General features: G+C 39.7%; 1 protein-coding gene across 2 annotated transcripts; it reads right to left on the reverse strand.

Moving 5' to 3' along the window:
* Nucleotides 1-610: 610 nt before the first annotated feature.
* QRSL1 (glutaminyl-tRNA amidotransferase subunit QRSL1) lies at nucleotides 611-14,698 on the reverse strand. 2 transcript variants are annotated; one of them, XM_080389830.1, is made up of 11 exons: nucleotides 14,572-14,698; nucleotides 14,218-14,377; nucleotides 12,967-13,065; nucleotides 11,457-11,553; nucleotides 9,556-9,732; nucleotides 7,097-7,272; nucleotides 6,853-6,965; nucleotides 5,141-5,333; nucleotides 4,635-4,752; nucleotides 1,522-1,727; nucleotides 611-1,038 (listed from the first exon to the last, which is right to left on the reverse strand). In XM_080389830.1, exons 1-11 carry the CDS (start codon nucleotides 14,593-14,595, stop codon nucleotides 827-829), a joined length of 1,575 nt encoding a protein of 524 aa, XP_080245956.1. In that variant the 5' UTR covers nucleotides 14,596-14,698; the 3' UTR covers nucleotides 611-826. The 2 variants fall into 2 exon arrangements, with proteins under 2 accessions (XP_080245956.1, XP_080245957.1); XM_080389831.1 differs by lacking the exon at nucleotides 9,556-9,732.
* Between the last annotated feature and the right edge of the window lie 20 nt (nucleotides 14,699-14,718).

Genomic DNA, 14,718 nt, shown 5'->3' on the forward strand with positions numbered 1-14,718 from the left:
CAAGGCCTTTCATGTGTCTCCAGGAATACTCTCCACAGTCCAAATTTTATCGCAAACTCTGGGCAAAAGACACAGACCTTTACTTTTAGAAACAGTAAGCGGTGGATGTGACTGCACATCAGAGAGCAGGTATTCCAACATGGATAACCTCACTGACAGCTCTGGTCAGCAAGCTGATGCAAGACAGGATGCGCACAGTGACATGATTAGAGGAAGAAGAAAGTAACTACTCAAGGACTACTAGACATCATCATTCTTACAATGGATGTAACCAGAATAATCTGCACGATGTGTAAACCTGAAGGTTATTTCACCTTCTGCATGAGTTTGCTAGAAGTAGGGATTTACTTATTTTAAAAATTAATTATCTATACAGTTATTCCCTTGTTTCCTTTTGTATATACCTGTTGGTGAACAGATCCTTGATACCTTTGTTCCATTAGAGCTTGTCTGGTTGTTTCCATTACAAAAGTCTACGCTCCAGAAGGAAACCAAGCCCTTTGGCAACTATGCAATTTTCACACAAAAGTTCAGGTTAGTTGTTTAATGGGCCAGATACCTTACACACCCTCTGGGAATGGAAAAAAAGCAGCTCCGCAGGCATAAGATATACAATTTCAACTTGCTGTTTTTAATGTCAGTTAAAAATGGTTCTTAATAACACAGACATGTTTAGTTAATGATTCACTTTGCCTTAATTACACAGTAACAAGCTGTCATGATTCCATCCTAAAATGGATTATTTCTGCAAAAGAGAGTTAACAGCAGGAATATTTTTAGACCGACCCCATAGGTTTCTTGCTTTAGCTGACTAGCAAGTCTCACGTTACGAAAAAGAAGCAGATTTCTGATGCTGAACAACATCGTGGTCATGCCTCTTTACTACTTCTAGCTGGATCATTGGGAATTTTACTTGTTTTTCAAACCATCTGGCTACAGTGAGAAGCTGCTTCTCCTGGAATGAACGTCCAATGAACTGAAGCCCAACTGGCAAACCCCTCTCTGAAAGAGCTGTAGGAACATTTATGGCTGGCAGTCCTGAAAGAAAGATACAAATGCAAAGATAATACATTAAATAAATCCAGTTGGAGTAATTTCTGTAGCAATTCTAAGAGAACCAGAAAATAAATTCTGTAGAGGAAAAAAGACAAGTTATTTTAACTAGAGTCAATGAACTAAGGATACTGCTAGCTGATCACAAGAAATCAGAGTGATTTAAGGAGCCAGCGTCCTCTGAATAGCTAATCAGCTCTCCTTAGAAAAATTACTTTGGTCTCTGGAACTTGAGCAGATTCATCTTACCTGCAGTCCGCACTCAGTTCCAATGTGCCCCACTTTAAAATCTAGTCTTACATTCTAAAGAATTTAATAAACTATCCTTATACCTGGCTATTACTGTGAGACTTACAACACAGGGGTGAAATATCTTGATTTTAAAGAAGAGGTTAAATAGCTGAAGGGAATTGACATTAAAAATGACTAGGCAGGGGAAAACATAGATGAATTCCTGTCCCTACTCACCAGCCATGTTTGCAGCCTGTGTTAGGATGTCATCTTGTGCGCTGCGGGTTCTGTTGTCTTCTTTGATGAATTCCATGTATGGTACTGCATCACTCAGAGTGGTAGGAGTGAGTAAAATATCAACACCGCTCCTGAAAACCTTCACAAAGTCATTGGCAATGAGACGTCTGACTTTCTGTGCTTTAATAAAATAATTCTCATAGTTCCTAGAAAGAAATATGGACATGAGGGCCTGACATTTAATTCCAAAACGACAGAACTTAATTTCTCTAGTTACTGTAGAAAATACAAGCCCAGTATTCCTTTTGGTTAAAAGCCTAACACCGGTACTTGAGTTTTTGATAAACCAGAAGCTTAGTCATCAAGCATGGTGTTTATGCTCTCACAGCAATGAAGCTGTTGGAGAAGGAAGAAATGAGGGCACACTGCTGGAGAAAGGTGAAGGGAAAACAAAATCCTAGTTTACAATGATTAACTAAAAAATCAAAACAACAATTTTATGACCATTCTGAAACTGTGTATTGAATTTCACTGCTGGGCAGCACAGCAAAGCCTAGAAACAATACAGAACTCAGGAGGCCTGGAAAATAGGCATTAATCATTTAGGATTCAATCCAGCAAGATACTTACAGCACGTGAAAAAGTCCCACCATCTACAGGGCTCCAGATGGACTTAAAGCTATCCATGTGTTTGTATAGTATTCTACAGAGAAGTATGCTAAAGACCTTATCTTTCTTGAACTTTTTTTTTCTCATGTAAACAAGTGGTCTATGGATTTCTAAACTGTCTTTACACAACTGGGAAGCAGAAACAAATTAGTCAGCTTTATGTCTATTGTTCCTTTTAACTTCATATGCAGAACTGGTAAAAGTGGAATCCTTAAATTCAGAGAAGTTCAGTTTCAAAAGTAATTGCCACCTAAAACCACAGCTATGCTACATGCCAGAGTGTTTGTTGATAAAATGTAGATAAAAACTGCCCAAAAGCCACTTTGTTAGAGCAATCTAAAGATTTGTTTCTGAAAAACTGCAGTGAAAATAGTTACAATTAATAGACAGCAGATTCAAGTTAAGAAGTCATATCATGATAATTTGCCCTTTTTCTACAACAGTTTCTGAAATCATTCTGTTAACTTTAGAAAGTCCCTAAGCACCACATCTACATGTCTTTTAAATACCTCCAGGGATGGTGACTCAACAACTGCCCCGGCGCAGCCTGTTCCAATGCTTGACAACCCTTTCAGTGCAGAATTTTTTTCCTAATATCCAATCTAAACCTCCCCTGGCACAACCTGAGGCCATTCCTCTTGTTACTTGGCAGAAGAGACCAACACCCAACCTCCTACAGCCTCCTTTCAGGCAGTTGTATAGAGTGCTAAGATCCCCCTGAGCCTCCTTTTCTCCCGGCTAAACAACCCCAGTTCCCTCAGCTGCTCCTCATAAGACTTTCTCTCCAGACCCTTCCCCAGCCCCGTTGCCCGTCTCTGGACACGCTCCAGCACCTCCACGTCCCTCTTGCAGCGAGGGGCCCAAAACTGAACACAGGATTCGAGGTGCAGCCTCACCAGTGCCCAGTACAGGGGCACGGTCACTGCCCCAGTCCTGCTGGCCACGCTGTCTCAGATACAAGCCGGGATGCTGGTGGCCTCCTTGGCCACCTGGGCACCCTGCTGGGTTCAGCTGGCTGCTGACCAGCACCCCCAGGTCCTTTCCCCTGGGCACTTCCCAGCCACCCTTCCCCCAGCCTGTAGCGCTGCGTGGGGCTGGTGTGACCCAAGGGCAGGACCCGGCACTGAGCCTGGTTGAACCTCATGCAACTGGCCTGGGCCCATCGGTCCAGCCTGCCCAGCTCCCTCTGCAGAGCCTGCCTGCCCTCAGGCAGATAGATCAGTGCTTCCACCCAACTTGGTGCCGTCTGCAAACCTACTGAGGGTGCACTTGATCCTCTTTTCCAGATCATTCATAAAGATATTAAACACAACTTCCTGAACAACCACCTAGTTATTTTACAGATTACAAAAGCAAGATAAAAATAATCTGTAAAATGCAACATTTGCAGGAGACACAGATGGCTTTACTATTTATTCTAAGAATGCTTTTTGAACCCTGTGTTCTGTTCTTCAAAAGTAATTTACTGCGGACAAGAACAGGACTCTCCTGTTCAATCTTGATGGAAGCCAATTGTATATTCCTTTACAGAAGAGTGAACTACATGAATTTTAAAGCAGCTTTAGGAAAGCCGATCTGGACAGCTGTAACCAGAAGGAGCACACTTGGCAGGAATATCAGCATTCCATAAAAGCTGGTTGTTTCATACTGACTGATAACATTCCTGTCCCCTAAAGCAACTAGAAGTCACATCTGACGAATACTCCAGCAGACAGAGCTCTTTCTGTAGTGCACTTGCATTAAGACTGATGGCACAATTAATATTTCTGTTAGCATCTGAACAAATCAAGACAGAGAAACCCAGCACTTTTACTACCATAAATTAGGACTGTTGGACAAGGACTGAAAAATAAGGGAAAAAAGGTAAAATTGATCCATGCACCAGCCTCTCTACACAAGCTGGATAAAAACCTGTCTTCTGTAAAGACATCAGTTCAGTACCTTTGCCAGGGCCTTCCTTTCCCTGTATACTGAGGCAAAGAGCTGTAAGTTAATTTAATTGCCATATCTTCTGTCCTTCTCTAGAAGACCTCACTAGAATGCATCAGTAGTTTTTCTATGCAGTTCTAATGGAATTAACAGCTACAGAACTTTGAAAACTACAGCAGTAATGGCTTCAGTATGATTTCAATGTCATACCATAGGACAGATTTTTCCTTAATTCAACTAATAGGCGCCAATAACACCCTGGTAGGAGGAAAAAAAAATCACTATGTCCTTTTATTTATTTAATTTAGGAGGCTCACTGGTAAGACTAACGGAAAACACTATCATTCATTACTAGCAGTTCACTAGGTATTATATAGCTAAAGCAATAATAATAAATACAAGTAGCTACTAGTGTAAGGATGAATATTTTTTTCATGTCACCGTGAATAATTAATCACCATTTGCTTAAAGAATTGTTAACTTGACAAATTTAAGTTTAAAGATGTTCTGCTTACTGTTTCAACAAGAAATAGTTTCCTGACAGAATTCTTCCTCTCACAACATCATTAAAGCCTTCTCGTCGTGTTGCAGCATACATACTTTCTGTGGACTTGTTCATGTCAGAACGGTGTCCTGAAAAGAAAAAGCACTTTGGAAATTAATACTTTTTCTAATCCTTAAGATTTTACAACATAAGGTAGTGTTATACATAGTAATACAATAAGCCACTGTTTGCTCAGTTTGATATACTACCATTCCAGAACAAAGCATATGATTCATATTTTATTATAGATATATAAACAGATTTTAAGCCCAGACAGTCCTGTGTCTAGAAGTGAAATATATTACAGTATATATTTATTTACTCATTTTTCTTGGACAGCGTTTTTACTTCATCCATCTTGAAGAAAGAACACGAAGCATTCAACCATAAAGAGCGTATCTATTAAAACTAATACTTTTTAATGGCATCCAGCAATGTCTCTATTGTCCGAGAAAAAAGTTTTTTCAAAGGCCTTACCATATTCCAGTCCATCAAACCTGGCCATATTTGATGCCACTTCTGCTGCGCACAGCACATGATAGCAGACAATTGAGTAACGAGTGTGTGGTAGACTCACTTCAATTACTTTAGCACCTGCACTCTTAAAGAGGTCAGCAGCCTTTGACCAGACAGCCAGAATTTCACTAGAAAGACCTGGTGCATGATATTCCTCAGAGAAAAACAAAAAAGGGAGTGATTTTACATACTGATTTACTTACAATGGCAACCAAAACACAAATACTCCTTGCTAAAAAATACACTGAAACTATCACCTCACCACTATATGATTTAAAGTACTTACTAAAGCTTCTTGCATCTACTAAATATTATTCAATCAAACAGTATTAAATTAACAGGATTCAGTCTTCTTAAGAATATTATGTTCATCTCAGTAGAATCACCCCACATATTGCAGCCCACAGAATTTCAGCAGTTTCTTCCCAAGGAGGAATTGCCCAATTATTTACTTATTTGTCTATTCATGGAGACTGTGATGCACTGCTCTGCAGTTTGTGGGTAGAAACTCTTCAGGTTTAAATCCTAATACTAGGGCTGCTGTGAGCAGGAAAGATAAAAAGATATTAGGGCCACTGCATACCAGTGGCAACTGGCTTGCCTCAGTGAAACAAACAAACCAACCCACCGAAGAACTACAATCAAGGGGTTGGGACAAGACTTAGATAGCTCTTAAACAGGAACATAGCTTAAGTTAAAGATATTCTATTAAAATTTTCTATTTTTGAGGATACTTGCTTTACTTTTAACCCACAGTATCAGGGTCATAATACTAATTCCTGAGTAATTATGACCCATGTTTAATATATGCACGTATCTGTTTAAGATAATCTGTAGCAGTAGAGAACAACTGTCCAAAGGATATGAATAATTAACCAATACCACTATTTTAGCTTTATCAACATCTAAACAATATGCAGCTATTAATTTTCTAGGCATACAATTTTTGCATTTCACAGATCCCGAATAATTGCTCAGTGGACATCTGTTTACCAAATTAAATCTTTTAATATACCTGTTCTAACACAGGTTCAAATACTGAGAATCAAACCAACAAATGTTATTCACATTGTCTCTTTGAAGGCAGAGCATTTACTAAATTAAAGATAGGCTGAAGTCCCAAATTTTGTGCCTAAATTGCAAGTATCCTTACAAACATGATTGAATTGTATACATCAGAAGCCAGATTAGAGTTGTCTTTCAATCCTTATCAGAGCTTTGTGAATTACAGCTCCTTCTGCTACTCAACTGCTTTTAAAATTCTGCTTTGTGTTAACACAGTGCCATTTAGTCAAGTATCTCAAAGCACTGCACAAACCAATACTAACGTCACTGTGTGAGACGGCACTAAAAGCAACTTGGTTTGAGGTTATACAGGTGACTGATGAAAAAGTAACAGAAGGAACCAAGAACTGAAGTTCCCCATTTGCCTTGGAACTTCCCAGTAGAGCTTCCCACAATAATGACAAAATGTTTCAGATGAAGCATTAGCATGTGCTTGCCTGCACAGGCAACAGAGCACATACGGCTCTTTTCCAGGAGCTGCTTTGTACTGTCTTCACTGTTTTAAATCATGAGAGACTACAAGGTGGTGAGCAAGACACAAATATTTTTTTGTTAGGTATCCTATTTGCCATTCCTGTCCACAATTATTGACAGTATGTAAATGTTACCTTTGGAATTCCTATCGAGAGCTTGCTGATGTCAGTCAAATTGGGTAGTTCAAATGGCTTAAAGCTGTCCTGAATTGTGGTAGAGTCTTTAGGATCATGTCCAGCAAGCAAACCTGAAATTTGACATGACATGTAAAGAACAGCAAAATATACACTGGGTATTCTGGGTAGCCAGAATTCAGTTTGGTTTTAGGTAATGTAAACAAAGGTATGCTGTATACAAAGACATATGAAGTAGTAATACCTAACACAACTGCTGCATCATCCACACATCTGGTTAGGATTCCTGGCACATCCATAGAGTTCACTAGGGGAATGAGACCATGGCGAGAAATCAGTCCATATGTTGGCTTTAAACCTACTAGACCACAATGAGCAGCAGGGTTTCGGGTAGATCCTCCTGTGTCTGACCCTAAGGCTCTACGGTTTCAAAAGGATTATCAATTAGTAATTCAGAACTTATCCAAATAATAAAAATTTACAGCTTTAAGATGCACGGATTTAAAAATGCGTGAATTCTTCCAGATTAGAAGTCATAATCACACAGCCTAAATTTCAGTCTGCTCCCTATGTCTGCTATTTTTTATCTGTTCTCTTACTTTTCTTAGTGTCTCCGCACTAGCCATCAGGAAAGCCCAGTTCTCTTCACAAAGCAGAAGTAGACAGGTAGAATTTCAGCCATCTGAACATGGCCCTAAATACCTACTTCTGCCTTCTCTGTTGGTCTGTTCCAGTACTGTGGATTCCAAAAGATACACCTCATGTGATTTAGTGTATGATTTTCAGACATCGCTGTCGTAGTCATTCAGCAGCTAATACGCTATGAAGCAGCATCTTTCAATAGACAATCAGTGACACAGTACACTTCTTGCCCCTAAGAAGAGGGCACACTTTTCAAAGTCTAGGATGTTTTTCCTGCTTCCAAACCTACAAAGCATAGCATCAGAACTCCCAGCTTACAGCAGCTTAGGTGCAATTTTAGGCCATTTTTAAATATTTTTTTTACTTTTTTTTATTCTTTCACAGGTGAAACCTTGTTCTTTCTAAATTGAAATTTCTATTACAAAAATTGTAATGGAATTGGAAATTCGTATTGCAATGAAATCCACTCTTCTAGTTCTTAATAATTTTAACTTCAAGCACCATTTAAAAAATAAAACGGCTTTCATCTAAATCTTTGCCAAAAACAAATTACACTTCAGGAGGAGGTATAACTTTTATTGAAGTGGTTATGTGACTTTTCCCATAGGCATCTGTTTCTGAGATGGCTGAACCAATTCAATTGACTTTGCTGAAGTGGAATTTTTTCAGAGCTTTTGTGTTGATATAAAAGATCCTCAATTTTGTAGCATTTCTGTACATCCAAATTTCAAACTGAAAAGACAAAGACTGGCAGCATTCCTGATGCCTGAAAGAAACTAATAGAGTGGATATACAATAGGTTATAAGCAATAAAATAGCTGGACAAAAAAACCTCCATGATCTGACAAAGTGCTGAGCAGTGCAAAATGAGAGTTCAGCATGCCCAGCAACATAAGAGAAGGTGCCAGACCCTATCAGGATCAGCCCATTCTGGCTCAGGACAAGGACCAGCAGTCCTTGGGAATGGCTGCATCGAGTTCATTTTCAACAGTATTAAAATGTTGAGTAAACTACATCTTAGCAAAGGGCAATGAGATGAAGAGAGGTATCATTTAAAAAAAACATAAAATAAACTGGGTCTTGTATATAAAGACATTTTTTTAAAAAAGCTGTAATCAACATTAGCAAAAAATATTTCCACAATAAAATAGACACTTACAATATAGTCAATGGGTAAATGAGAACACAGTAACTAAAAAGCATTCTTAAACACCTTCCAGTTAAGAGCACAACTGAAATCATCTTCTATAAAATATGTTCCACTATGCAGCTCTAAAAACTGTATAAAATTAAAGGTGTAAAGTTTTAAGGATCAGATTTCTTTTAACAGTTGGATGGGAAGATAATATAGATAACCGATTTGTTAAATAGCATTTGCTAGTTCATGCAGATAATGATTATTGTAAAAAAAATATCTGCCTTTTTAAAATCACTTTAAAAAAACTCAAACACACCCCCCCCCCCAAACTAAAACTGTCTTCTAACTTTTTAAAGCAGACAAGTCTGTAAGTATCTGAGTAGTATCTGTGCATCCTTCTGTTAAGTCAGGGATTTGAAAGCTTTCAGATCCCAAATCTCATGTATTAATTACTACATAACTCTGCTATAAAAACAAAGGAGGGGAGGAAAGATTATTATACTGTTACAAATTAAGGGATCTCCTCATTTGCTCAATTACATTTTCAGCATGTATTTGTGTCATGCACTTTCTGAGGAAGATGATGTGTCACAAAACCCATGTTAATTTTAAGAGAGTATGTGAGAATAATAATAAAACTGTCATTCCTTTATTGCCATTACCATTTTAATTCACCCAGCACAAAGTGGTTGTATCACTATGATGAATAACACTCAAAATTAATAAGCCTAAATTTGTCTACGTGGATTAATCCTGGCTTCATCATATGCCACGAAAAAACTAGGGATGCCGAAATAAATTCTTGCATGCCAGTGCAAATAACCCTCCTGGTTCAAACTAAATTATGAGAAAATTATAAAATTAAAACTTTTCAACATATTTGGAGATATTTAATAAAAAAGCAATTTTTTAAAGCCTCTTACGCAAAACATGTGAAAGATGACACAGCAGCCGCACTGCCTCCTGAGCTCCCTCCTGTTATTACCCAGTTAGACTCTTCGTCCTCAGAATCGGATTTTGGAACAGATTTTTCCTTGTACTGTCTTGAATAACTCCAGGGATTTCTGACTGGTCCAAATACCCCATCTGTACTCCCAGATCTAAGGTAGTCAGACAGGACAAATACAGACACAAGCGACAGATGACACACTGCATTCACCAAGCTTTTTTCTTTATCCAATTCCTCATCCTTCATCATAGCAAATTCAATTTCAGCTTAAAGAGACTGCTGTATATAAATCCTTGTGCAGCCAACTTCAACAACGTTACATGGAACTGTAAAGTCTAAAAGATCTTCACAAAGGATCTGAACTCATACCTCTTTCTGTTCCTCTGTGTCTAATTCCACTGAAAAGAACATAATCACAAAAATATAAACCTCATTTAAGCTATGTAACAGTAAACCCGAACATCTGCTTCAAAAGAAACATCTTCTGGTTTCCTAACCCTGCATTTGGAAAAAGCAAAAGATGACCACAGTCTTGCGGAAAACCATGCTGCTAAAGGTGGGGGGGAAAGCCCCACAATAGCAGGAACAAGCACTTCTCTGTAAATAACACACTATTACTCACTCTGTAGCCCTCTCCTGAGGCCACAGGTTGCTGGTTCAGACTGTTACACTGACTTCTCAGAAACTGGTTTCAGTCAGATGCCACCAGAAGCAGGGGTGGGGGGTACCTTCCTTCTTCTTCACAACCTCCACCCCATGTTCCCCCTGACTCCAGGGGGGCAGTGTTATTATAGCCAAAAGATCAGTGGGCAGTTGACACAGCAGTTGAAAACTAACCTTATTGAGGCATCATCACTTTAGAGCTGGATTCACACCCTGATCAAGCACATGGAGCAGCCATGTTGGTGCTAGCATAAGAGACCATGCAAACACACAGACCAGAGGCCAGTAGTGGGATAAGCTTTTGTAGGAGAATCCTGCACTTTAATTAGCTTAGACTAGTTGTAATACTGCATAATCAGCTCTTTCCCAGCTCCTCCTTCAAAGAGTGTCTCTGACACACTATTTACTTTACCCAAAACAATACAGTCAAAGTATTTCCACCCCATCCACATGAATTCCCAGTCAAACCTCTGTCTTCAGTTTAGGTAAAATAAAAACAAAACCAAAACACAACACTTATTGTTTCTCATAGGTAACTAAAGTCTCAGACATTCCTTTCCAGATCCAGCATTTGTGGTGACAAAGATGCCTATCCCTAACTGCCCAGTGCTGTTCCTTGCTATAGGTTGGCTGCCTTCACTGATTTCCTAAGGAATCAATTTGTGAGAGTATTTTCTATCAAGCTCCTGACAAAAAGTCACCAACATTAGCTTAAGCAATTTAAAGTGTTACTTTACATTAGCCTGTTTGCAGCAAGTCAGGGAGCACTCATACAAATTAGTCCAGTGGCTGACCGGCAGAGGTGGTAACTGCCATCAGGAGCATGATAATAATTAACTAAGTGCAAAAACCACCAGTGAGGAGAGAGAAAAAGGCAGCAATTAACTGGTGTTGTAACCAATTCTAGTAACAAGCTACTGGATCTGGAAGAAGTCTGCTCCGTCTCGGCCTTCTGCAAAGGCTGTACTGCTTCTTCCCCCTCAAACACAGCTATAGTTGAACACAGTTTTTGCAAAACTCAGCATTTGTATCATTTAGACAACAGTATAAATGCTCAGGGAGAAATTAATGCAACTTTATATGATCTTCATGGGTAAGTATTCATTATTTCCTAACCTCTGAAAAAGACGAGTTAAGGATTACAGGTAAATTGGAACAGATGGTGTGTATTTAATGTGCAATCACACATTAAAAATAATAAGTATCACTCACCCCATTGCAAATTCATCTAGGTTTGTTTTTCCTAAAAGCACAGCTCCCTGATCCATTAATTTCTGAACTACTGTAGCATTGTAAGGAGAAACATAACCTGAAAACAATCACAACAATTATAAGTGAGTGGTGAGATACAGTTGATTTTTACAAGTAGCTACTCTGAACACTTCAAAGTTGTCGTTCACAGTATCAAAGTTTTCCTTCAAAATAACATGAGTAACTTCCAAAATTTAGCAAAAGTCAATCAAATGCTGTTTTGTTTGCAATGCCTTTTTCTTCTCTCCACAACTTAGAACCCAGTAATTCTGGATTATACGTATCTAGAGTGTGGAGCTAAGATTTCACATACCCAAGTTACCGGAAGGGTAGCATTCAGCTAATTTGCAGAAACTATCTAAAATCAGAATTGAGAAAGAGCTCCTTTCTGTGAAGTGCTAAACTATCTTGAATTATCTCCTCTTATCATGAGATAAAGGAGCATACGGTTAACCACAAGCTGAAATAGTAACTGGCTATTCTACAGTAAACATGTGCACCGTTGACCACTTAGACCTTACATAAACTAGAATGAGAACCATGACACTCACATGAGATCCTAGGCAGCAACCAGTTCCTTTTGTGAATATTGACAGGGGTTTCTGCACCCCCAACCTCAACAGGAACAAGACATCATCACTCCTAAGTCTCTCAGCCACAACAGTGCAATCAATCACAATGGGTCTGAGAATGTGCTTTACTGAAAAGCATCTCAGGTAATGTAACACTTTTTAAAATGGCAAAGCCATATTTCTTTTCTTCTGCTGTTAAAAAAAAACCACAATCAGATTATGGGTCTGCTAATTTACTTGAGCTATCGCTATCTTCCACAAAACTTTTCAATTTCACTTTGTACACAACAAAACAGTTACAAGGAGTATTTTCTACTTTTGCTTATACCCTGAAAACTTTCTAACACCTTGTAAATGCTCATGGCGTGTTAAGACAAACAACGAGCTTAGGAAATCTCAAAAAATTTAAAAAGCCTTATAGAACATATTTGTTTATCAGGTACGTGGAGAAAATAATTGTTAATGTCTACTCTTCCTACAGCCATATGAAAAAAATACTTAAGTCAACAATTACCAACAGAACAAATAAAAAAAAAGAAAAAGAAAAAAATGTATTTGGATTTTGCTAGACAAGCACTGACTGCTCTCCTGTAGAACTAAAAGTAACATGAAGCAAAATGAGAACTATAGAACAATTCTATTCTAGTATATAGGCTATAATAAACATCACATTGGTAACAGCATGTAACTATGAATAAAGGAGATAATGTGCTTGTAACAAGAAAAAGATGCATCTGTAATACCAGGATGAGCTTGGCAGAAATTAGACAAACATATTTTCGCATCTCATTTTTTGAAAATATTTAGATTTCTGGAAAACTCCACTCCATAAACTCTCTGAAGAAAGAAGCAAGAGCTCTAAAATCAGATCTGATTTTACTTTAAAAGCTCTACTGTACCTTTTAGCATGTTTGAAGCACATGTTGTCTCAATGCCAGCTGTATTAAAGTTGTCCTTTACTGCAATAGGAATTCCATCTAAAACACCCAGCGGCTGACCTGCATGAGGAATTTTTGCAAAGACAACAGAGATTAAAACAAAGATATATGTACAGTCTTATCAATTACACTTTATTTTATTTGTCCCTTTGGGTGTTTTTGGAAACAAGAATGCTATCCACTTAGTATTTGACGGTTGTCTGTCACATTTTCAAGAACCATCTTCCATTCTAACTAGCATTGAGCATTCTGCCAAACCAGACCAGGCCTCGCAAAGCAGAGCTCTGCAAACCGTGTCTAAGCCTGCAAGACAGGCAGCTGCTTTCATATAGGTTAGCTATCCCAAAGGAGTGCTTACCTTTTCAAATGTGACCATGTAATGCTTATTTCAGCCATAGGTGCTGCCTAAATCTACTCCATCCGTAGGCTGGGAGCCATAAATTCTGCCTACCTGACATACACAGTAGATACAATCTAAAAAAATAACTGAAGCAGAGAAAATCTTCCCTAAGTGATCGATTATCCACCATCCAGCCAAAAAAAAAAAAAAAAAAAAAAAAAAAATTAAATTAAAAGGCCTGTGTCAGGAAACAAAACACTCCGGGTGGCAATTTTCATAAGCTGCCAGAGGACAGCAAGTGTCACCCAGAAAGGAAAAAAAAACATACCTCGTTAGGTGAAAACTTCCCTTTTCTGGGAAAGCAAAGGAAAATGAGGACAATCAGCCTCTAAATGCTGTAGATAACAGGACTGAATGCTGTTCTGTTCACCAACTAATAACTGTGATTAACAATGTTGTTTTATTTTCATTTGCTTGCTTAATTGAAACCTGATAGGCTGCACCAGGTGTTTGCCTATCCCAGCCAACAGGCCTGCAAAAGGCCACTGCGTCTTCCCGATCCCAGTAACTGCTGGCTACCAATTCGAAATAAATTGGGAGAGAAGAGACAACCCACAGCCACGACATCGTTCAAGAAGCACAGACCGTATTTAATCTGCAGTACCTGGTTTGGTTCAGGTCTTTGCCTCTGATTTTTGACCTGAATATGCTACTGGGTGCCAAGCACACACCATGGGCATGCACCCACGGGAGCCTCAACCCCCTCACCCCCCAGCAGCACACAGCTACCCGGAAAGGAAAATGGGATTCATCTAACACAAAGCGTTCCTCCACGACGCCTTTTTGGGGACTAGTATTAATTACAAACGTACCTCTGCTGTATCGTTTCTCTGATTCTTCAGCCTGCTTCAAAGCGGCTTCTTCCGCCACGGTAATATAAGCATTCAGAAACTTGGTGCTTTTGATAAGGGAGAGGCACCGCCAGCAGAGCTCCGTCGGACTGACACGTCCTTCCTTCAGCGCTGCCGAAACCTGCAAGCGCATCCCCCCCTGTTAAAGCAGCCAGGTGACAGAGCCCGCTTCGCGCGTCGAGGTGACAAAGCGCCATCCCCGGGCTCCGGGGAGCGGGGACGAGAAGGGACAGACAGACACCCGGCGGGCCCGCTCGCCCCGGCCGCCATACCAGCCCGCGCCGCGGCGGCTCGCCAGCGGCTGGCACCGCTCACCTCGCGGAGAGAGGCGCGCAGCATGGCGCCCCGCTTCCCGCCGCCTCACGCTCGCCGGCCCGCTACGGGCTGGGCGCCGCCATCTTGCCGCAACACCGAGCGGCACCATTGGCAGGGCCGCCAAGAAAGCGGCCGGCCATTGGCTGG

This window comes from Falco punctatus (genome assembly GCF_963210335.1).
Source record: "Falco punctatus genome assembly, chromosome: 5".
In the NCBI taxonomy this organism is placed as follows: domain Eukaryota; kingdom Metazoa; phylum Chordata; class Aves; order Falconiformes; family Falconidae; genus Falco; species Falco punctatus.

What these genes read in the sequence shown, in the direction of transcription:
- QRSL1 (XM_080389830.1), bottom strand. Translation starts at nt 14,595, where the DNA reads ATGCTGCGCGCCTCTCTCCGCGAG. An exon ending in CTAGATGAATTTGCAATGGG is followed by an intron (nt 9,733 to 11,456) that starts GTGAGTGATACT and finishes TGACTACCTTAG; the next exon opens with ATCTGGGAGTACAGATGGGG. An exon ending in TCTCGATAGGAATTCCAAAG is followed by an intron (nt 5,334 to 6,852) that starts GTAACATTTACA and finishes TTTTTCTCTGAG; the next exon opens with GAATATCATGCACCAGGTCT.